The sequence below is a fragment of the Oryza glaberrima genome, chromosome 1 (assembly GCF_000147395.1).
Source record: "Oryza glaberrima chromosome 1, OglaRS2, whole genome shotgun sequence".
NCBI classification, from domain to species: domain Eukaryota; kingdom Viridiplantae; phylum Streptophyta; class Magnoliopsida; order Poales; family Poaceae; genus Oryza; species Oryza glaberrima.
In genome coordinates this window covers 4,567,788-4,576,611 of record NC_068326.1, presented here as the reverse complement: position 1 = coordinate 4,576,611, position 8,824 = coordinate 4,567,788, and the positions used below count along the sequence as shown (strand labels likewise).

Below are 8,824 nucleotides of genomic sequence, written 5' to 3'. Positions count from 1 at the left end.
TCTCTTTTCGGCCCAAACTTAGAAAGAAATAAATCACTTAGTGATTTCAAAATGATTTCAAAACAAAAGATTTGCAAAAACAACCTTGCCTCTCTTCCAAGCTTGCATCAAACACCTAAATTCCCGTGACTTGCTGAGGACGAAAGTACTCACCCTTGCTCTATATAAAAATATATATAGCTCCTCCACCTTAAAAAGAAGATAAAGTGAAGTGAAGAATAGGGTTTTGTCCTGGTTCCCAGCCGTCGCCTGTGGTGTTGGGCGTTAGTCCGTTGGTTCCGCTGCTGCTGCTGTTGTTGGTGTCCGCCTCATCCGTGTCGTCGGTTGCATTCTCGGGCTGTCTGAGCTGCAACCTAAGTTAAGGTAAATAAGTCCTCTATTTATTTTAAGGATTGCAATGATTCATATTTGTCACCGTGGGTACCAGCGCTATGTCCTGGGACTGGTACTGTGATCGCGGTTTCGTAGGAAGCGGTTCGCGCCGTTTTTCCTACGACACGCTTCTATCAGGTGCCATTAAACGGCGGTGCCAGATTGGGGTGTGACAGTCCAAGAACTATGTTAACTCAAATAATTAATATGGAGGGCTTGTTTGGTCGATTTAAAACCTCAGGGACTAAAGTGAGCCCGAAGCGAAACTTCAGAGACCATATTAGCTATTCACCCTAAGAAGAATCAAATCCATTGCCGAATTCGCCGGAGATCTCTGGTTGTTGTTTCCCCGGACCAGCTGGTTGCATTTCTCCCTGATGGGAAGAGAAGCTAGCTCGGCTGAGGCTGCTGTGCTGCGGTGTCATGGCTCCGCACTTCTACACCGGAGCTCCTCGCATCCTCCTCCTCCAGTAACGGCAGCGACAAGGTTCTATAAATAATGCTTGTTTGTTGATATAGAAGTCGAAAATAATGCTTCCATTATCGTTATCTAGGGAGTGTGGATTTTGATCAATCGAGAGGATGTCTTCTCGTTATTTGTACGTTACTCAAATAATTATGAAAAAAATTAAAAATATATATTAATATGTTATGTTATATTATATTTAACTTCTACATCTTATAACGAGAAAAACAAATTAAACTACAGCTTGTTAACATATATTCATAGTCAAATTTATTTTTTTCCGTTGCGAGATGTAGAAGTTAAATTCGAACTCATATGTTTATGTATTGATATATCATATGCTAATACATCTTCTTAATTTTTTTTCATAATTATTTAAGTGACATCCAAACAACGAGAAAGATTCCACATTAATTATCTAAAGCCTCGATCTCTACCTGATCCGTCCTCTCTCTCTTCACCTCGCCGCCAGCCTCGGGTGGCGCCGCCGCCTCCTGTTCATCGTTCTTGGCGACGATGGCGGGGCAGCTAGCTAGCCGCGCCTCCAGCTCCCGGTTCTTCTCCTCCGCCTCCGGCTTCTACAGCTGGTTGTTGCTGGACGGCGGCGGCCGCTGTCTGCTGGTATTAGCACGCCTGTACATTCTTGCCGTGTGCATCTTGGTCAGCACCGATTCTATCTATATAGATAGAACTGGCACCTACCTATAATCTTTATATTAAAAAAAATCCAGGCTCGATCGGTAATGTGCCGCCGCCGTCTACATCTGCATCTCGTTATAGTGTAATTATGTGTGAACTACACTGTAGTTACATGGTGTAGCATTTAGATTGTAATTAATTTTATTATTGTTCTATAGTATAATTTCTACTTATTGTTTATACATGTGCATCTCTCCCTGCTTCACACAATCCTGGTCTCCACAACCACATTGAAATAGTGTAGTAAGCCAAATGCGTCCTTGGCCCGAGGAACCGAGAAAGTTGCAGCTAAACCCAAGAGTAATTAGTGTGCTCACGGATAACGAACCAACAATTAAGAGAACGTGCCAAAGAATCACATATCTCAAGATGGGATCTGATGGTAAAAAAAAATCGTATGATCATATGGTGGAAAAAAATCAAATGATTTATAGCAAAACGGATAAAATATTATAAGTACCGGCTTTAAAACTGATACCTATAGTTAATCAAATCAGAAAATCTATCGTACGGTGTCCCGTGGCTGTGCGGACCATCACGAAATAAATTAAACGACTGGATAACGTTTTAGTTCTTATCCATTCCTTTTCTCTTCTCTATCCAAAGCTTTGGTCAACACCTTCGCATTTGGGCAAGCCAACACCCGCCATTCCAGCCATGCACCGTTGCAAGAGAAGCTCAAGAGAGAAGTTCCCGGCGGCAAGATGGCCGGCTGTTGCGTGTTCCTCCGATGGCCGTCGACCCTGCCCTCCCTCCGCTCCCTCGACGACAGCAAGGTGGCCAGCTTGTCGTCTCTAGCAGTGACGGTCGTCGTCGAGAATGAGTGGTAGGTGTTCTCCGTCGACTAGCTCATGCTCGACAGCTACCCATCCCGGTTGCTCCTCGAGACAACGGTGAGAAAGGATGAGAGCAAGGCGACGCTCTTCGTCGACGTCGCCATCCTTTTCTTGTCAGTGTTATGTGCAAAGTAAATCACAACTGATACCTAGGTATCAAGTTTGGTACCAAGTACCAGGGGTCTTGGGGTCTATACGATGTACGCCATCACGCGCATGTACAGCGTCTTGGGGTGGATGAGGCCTAGCCACGATGGCAAGAAGAGGTGGTCGTGCGGGCGGAATGGGGAGCGCCATGCTGTGGGCAGCGCTAGTGTTCGTGTTCTCCGCCGCCATGCTGATACAGCTGATACCAGTATGGTACCAGCTGCATGGTACCTAGTACCTGTGACACCTGGTACCCAATACTTGTGATACCTAATACCTGATACCTGATACCTATGACACCTGGTACCCGATACTTGTGATACCTGGCACCTGGTATTTGTGATACCTAGTACCTGATACCTAATACCTATGACACCTGGTACCCGATACCTGTGATACTTGGCACCTAGTACCTAGTACCTGATACCTGTGACACTTGGTACCCGATACCTGTGATACCTAGTACCCTATGATACCTGCCACCTAGTACCTGCGATACCTAATACCCGGTACCTGATACCTGGTACCTACAGCATGGTGTACGCTAATTAATCACACATTAAAATTGTCCCGTGACTTCAGTTTTTCACGGTATCGCGTGGGCTAGCAGCCCTCTAATCAAATATGTCAGTTTTATATATTTTTATTCCGTAAAGGTTAGAGGTTTAAATGAGAGAATTTTTATGGTACAATATACTACAAGTATATACTAGCAGTATAAATGATCATACGACATAGATTGTAGCTGCAATGGCTTCAACTACGAGCTTCTTAGCCTCATGATTATGCGCTCTGCTTGCTGCCAGCACGTGCTATTGCGCTCACCTGTTGGCCAACACGCCCACCACCGCAGCTGCGCCTCCCGTTGTACTTGGCCTCCCCGCCGTGCCGTCGTTGCCTACACAGCGCCGCCGATGTTTGTCGTTTGGTCAATGCCATGAGTCGTCTCTCTGCTCCGGATAGATTAGGCATCTACGATTAATTTGACAATTAGAACGAAGATGAATCACGAATTACTAAATACCCCTTTTAAATTTGGTAGGGAATTCCAAATGTGCCCTCATTTATAATGTTAGTATATACTTCTAGTACATATATTGAACCGTAAGAATTCTCTTAAATGAACCGACACCTATAAACCGATAACTATTAGAAGTGTTGTAGTAGTGCGTACTGGCTGGACGCACCACCGATCGCTGGCAGCTCCATCACCAGTGACGGCGGCGGTGGCAGGCTAGGGGTATAACAGGTGTGCTGGGGCTCGCTCGTTGCACACCAAGGGTGGTGGTAACGGTGCCTGCGAGGAGACCTCCGGCTACTGGAATCCTATCGCCGCCACCACCGCCGACGAGGTCTCTAGGCTGTATGACTTATTAGGGAAGAGATTTGCTCCAGTCCAACAAAAAGTATCTCGAGGTACCGGTACCTCACGGTACCAAATCTTGCCCAGCTAGATCCAACAATCGGAAACGATTTGGTACTGTGAGGTACCAGTACTTCGAGGTATGTTTTTTTGGATCGGAGCAAATCTCATTAGGGAAGCTGCTGGCGGCGACAGCATGCATGGTGCGTCGACGAATGCATCAGGAGGTCGTCCACCATGGCGGCGCCGTACACCGCGTCACCGGCTCACCGCGGACTGATCATCGTCACATCATCCATGCTCAAGCGCATGCTGATCTGCATGTCATAATCCAAAACCCCAACAAAGTTAATTCTACAATATATTTCTTTGATCTTATATGAATTGATTGTTCATGATCGAGCTAGTTCATCAATGAAAAAAAAATTGTGATATAAGCCTGCCTGGTTGAAATGGCGCTGAATCTGCGAGGAGCTGATGAACAGCTGCTCTTGCTGCTGCTCCCTTTGCTGAAACTCCCGGGGGCTGCAGCTGCAATAATAATATATACACGTAAGAACAGAGGAATTCACAGACCATATATACATTATCGTCTCGATCAATCGTGATTTGTACAGTGGTGTAGAATTCCTTTACCAGTTTGACATAATGGTCCTTTACTTTTTAGAGAATCTTGTTATAATATTTGTGTCTGCTAGCTATGACTGACGACGAACATTACAGTAGTATTAGTCAACTTTCACGCTTGATTCTTAATGTTGACCTGAAGTTACTAAAGTACCACGTTAATTAATTAGCCATCCATCAATTTCGATCGGCCATCATGCAGACTTTTGGGGCTCGCAGGATCGTCAGCAGAGTGAATTAATTAACTGAGGTGTCAAGGCTAATTAATTCAAGTTGTCAAGAACATTAATTGCATGCCCGCATATTCGAATCAATTGCTAGTAGGAGTATGTGTATAAGGTTTTCCATTATCTTAGAGAGAAAAATGTGTACAATCATACTGTAAATAATGTACATGAAATTTCTTCTTTTCTTTTCTTTTCTTTTTCTTTTTTCTGATCAACCAGGTGTGAGACAGCTTTGGCGTTTGACTTCAATAAGAAAATGTTTAATTAATTAGTTAGTTATACCTTGAGCTGTAATGTTAGGTTTGCACTAGGAGGGCGGCCGCCGGAACCGGCGCTGGTGCTCATCGCCACGAGGCTGGCGCCGTCGCCGATCTGCTCTCTCAGGCACTGCAGCGTCCGGAGCACAACGTCCATCGTGCTCATGCCTCCGCCGCCGCCGCCGCCGCCGCTCGTCGTCACCTCGATCTCTACTAGGTCCTCTCGCTTCGTCTCGTCGCTGGCTTCCGGCGCCGCCGTCTCGCCTTTGTCGTTCTTGGCGGCGGGGCGGCTGGCTAGCCTCGCCTCCAGCTCCCGGTTCTTCTCCTCCAGCTCCGACAGCTTTGACTCGAGAGACTTTATGTGCTCTCTTGCCCTGATCAGTATCGATGCCTTGTCTTTCTGCTATTAAAAAGGAGAAATAATTAAGCAAATAGTACGCTAGTCCCTCCAAGGCCGATAATACTTATCGTTTTGGATGAGCGTGAGGTCAAACTTTAGAATATTTAATGATGAATTATTTTTAAAATATTTATCTTTTAAATATGGTGACTATATATATAGATTAGTATTAAAAAGTACTTTAATAAGATCATATGTTTTAATACTTTTATATATATTATAATGAAAAATAATAGTTAAAGTTGTTCAAAATGATAAGTATTATTAAACTGGAGAGAGAGTATTAGTCAAGGTCGTCATTAATCAAAAGAAGAAAATGTTCATAAAGAAGCTTTGCACATATATATATATATATGCACGTGTAATACGTATACAAATTAATGTACTATTAATTGTACCTTGGAACCCGTAGGGAGGACGGCCTTGAGGGCGAGGAAGCTGTCGTTGAGCTTCTCCCGCCGCTTCCGCTCCGACATCGTGTGCTGCAGCTGGTTGTCGGACGGCAGCGCCGCCGCCGCCGCCTCGGCCGCCGCCGCCGCCGCTTGCTGGTAGTAGTACTGGCGGCGGTACGTCGCCGCCACGTGCATGTTGGCGAGCACCGACATGGCCGTCTTGAACATCCTCTGCCCGCACGCTCCCGGCTTGGGCGGCCTCCTCGGGCGGAGGTGCCGCGCGTACCGACTGAACGCGCCGCCGGTCGCCGCCGGCAACTCTGTCGCCGCCGCCGAGCTCTCCGGGCTGCACGAGACGGAGGCGGAGCGGAAGGAGGCGGAGGAGGAGGTCAGCGAGGAGTACTGGAAGCTGCCGGCGGCGGCGTGGTGGTGCGCCGACGAGGAAGGCATGAGGAGGTCGTCCACCATGGAGGCGCCGTCGTACACCGCCGACTCGTCATCCATGCCCATCTGCATGCTGATCTGCAAACCATATATACCTACCAAATTAGATTAATCCTATCATTTTGATTGATTTTATGCATTGTTGTTGATCGATCAGAGCAAATTAATATAAGCTTGCCTGGTTGAGGTGTTGCTGAATCGGCGAGCTGACCAGCTGTTGCTGCTGCGGAAACTCTACTGGGCTGCAGCCGCAAGCAGGAACTCAAGTAGGTAACTAACATGTACTGATCAGCCAAAACCACTCAAGAACAGACGATTTACAGAGATGATATTGTCGTTGATCGATCGTGTCATGCACGGTGATCATCTCATCAAGATGTTTTAATTCAACACATATATACCTGCAGGCAGCGTAGCCGCACATGAAGCCGCTGTTGGCGCCGGTGGCGTTGGCGTTTGTGTAGCCATGGATCCAGCTGCTGCTATCCATGACTATATATGATCAGATCACCAGATCAATTGCTCTGGCTAGCTCGATTGATCAAACTAGCTATGAGTTGCACAGTTGATGCGCTGCTTATCACTATACATTCATACTAGTAGTATTTATATAGTACAGCTAGTCGTACGTTAAGATCGATCAGGAAATTAAAGGAAGCTAGTACAACACCGATGTGTTGTATAGAGTTGAAAAAAGTTAGAGATGCACGAGTGGCAGCTAGGTAGGGTGAGTCTGCAACTGATCTATCTAAACTATTTTAAATGACTAATACCACAAGCTAACATGTGGGGCTCTAAATACCCACACGTGAATGCTTTTGCTTTAGATATGATATTATATATCTAATCAACTAACTATATATGCTGTAAATTTGTAATTGGTTTTACTTTTGTTTTTATCTCTTATAATATCCGTTGTATATATATATATATGTATATATATATGTATACATATATATACATATATATATACATATATATATATATACATATATATATATATATATATATATATATATATATATATATATATATATCCAACGAAACCGCAGCAGCAGGAGAGCAACAGATCGATCGATCAATTGACCAACACAATGACTTGCACTTGCTAACCAATTAATCAGCGTGCAACTAAGCTAGCTTGCTGATGACTCTAACGAGTAAGAGTAGATTAATTAGTGACAAATTGGGAGATGGATTTTTGCCAAGCGGGAGGATATCTCCTATTCCTTGCATGTCACCTAAATTTAATCATATTTATTTTTTTGAAAAAAAAATAACTTTTATAAGTTGTAACAAAATAAACAAATTAATTCTAACTGATCCTTATGAGAATCTCCAGAAAACTTAGGTAAGTATATCTTGATAATGACAAGGTATGGGTGACTCATTGTCAAGAGTATATTGCCTACCACTAAAAAAATAAATAGTCATAAATGCGAGCACCGACATTACTGGTGGATATAGGTTCTATCAATAGGAACCTAATTATTTGATCTACACTTTCTACTTTAAAAAATCATAAGTATTTAGGTAACATAAAAGAAAAGGAACAACTATCCTCGAGGGAAAAAAATATTTTATGGGCAAATTGCTAGCGAGTATGCACATCTCGAGACCAGCCAGTGGCCTGACCACCGTAGGATGTACATCAATCGATTATAGGATCTTTCAAGTGCTCCTATGTACTCCCTCCATCCTATTTTAAGTGTTGTTATGGGTTTCTGTGTTCGATATTTGACCGTCTATCTTATTTAAAATTTTCTTATGATTAGTATTTTTGTTGTTATTAGATGATAAAATATGAATATTAATTTATGTATTACTTTTTTAAATAAAATGGATAACAATCTACTATTATATTTAAAATGTGACGGAGGGAGTATCAATGAAGGATGATGTAATGTAATATGATCAGTCCACGGTCAATTTGGTTTGGCTGGATGCATGCGAAAATGGAGAGAATTGAGCAGCTAGCGTCCGGAGACGGGAAGCTTTTGGATTAGACGACGGGTCAGATATTCTATGAGAGAGATCTCACATCATCTTCGTCGACACTGCCTAGCTATAGCTATCCGGCCCCGTTCTAAATATTTGACAAAACTTTTGGATCGTTGTGGTAGCTAGCTAACGCGCGATCGAAAGATTGGAGAAATATTTCCAGTCTAGGTTGAATTTCCGGCGCAAATTTTAGAAAACAAATATGATGGTCATGATGATGATGATGTAGAATTAATTGATGATTAGCCAGTTGGTTGCTAATTAGCCGATTAATCGGTAAACCTAGTTAGAATAGCTAAATCTGCGCATTCACGCATCTTGATGATTCATTCATTTAATTTAGAATTCATTCGGAGAAGTTAAGATGCATGCATGGAGAGAATCTACAGTACTACATATACATTTGTTTGCTTGGGCGACGACACAAAGAGAGCAAATCAGATAATAATGAGTTTGTGCTAAGTTGTAATACTCCCTCCATCTATTTTTAATAGTCATATTTTCAAATCTGAAAATTTTATTTTTGGTAGTTATATTTCAATCCAACAACCTATCCTCTTAATTACTTTCTCGGATTTAATGTGTGACACTCT

The 8,824-nt window shown here is 43.3% G+C and overlaps 1 protein-coding gene across 2 annotated transcripts; it reads right to left on the bottom strand.

Annotated features, from left to right (window-relative positions):
* Positions 1-3,154: 3,154 nt before the first annotated feature.
* Positions 3,155-6,792, bottom strand: LOC127771295 (putative transcription factor bHLH041). 2 transcript variants are annotated; one of them, XM_052297179.1, is made up of 6 exons: positions 6,632-6,792; positions 6,409-6,472; positions 5,793-6,308; positions 5,020-5,397; positions 4,327-4,414; positions 3,155-4,200 (listed from the first exon to the last, which is right to left on the bottom strand). In XM_052297179.1, the coding sequence occupies exons 1-6, from the start codon at positions 6,718-6,720 to the stop codon at positions 4,175-4,177; spliced, it is 1,161 nt and encodes a 386-aa protein (XP_052153139.1). In that variant the 5' UTR covers positions 6,721-6,792; the 3' UTR covers positions 3,155-4,174. The 2 variants fall into 2 exon arrangements, with proteins under 2 accessions (XP_052153139.1, XP_052153145.1); XM_052297185.1 differs by having other exon boundaries at positions 5,020-5,394.
* Positions 6,793-8,824: the final 2,032 nt, after the last annotated feature.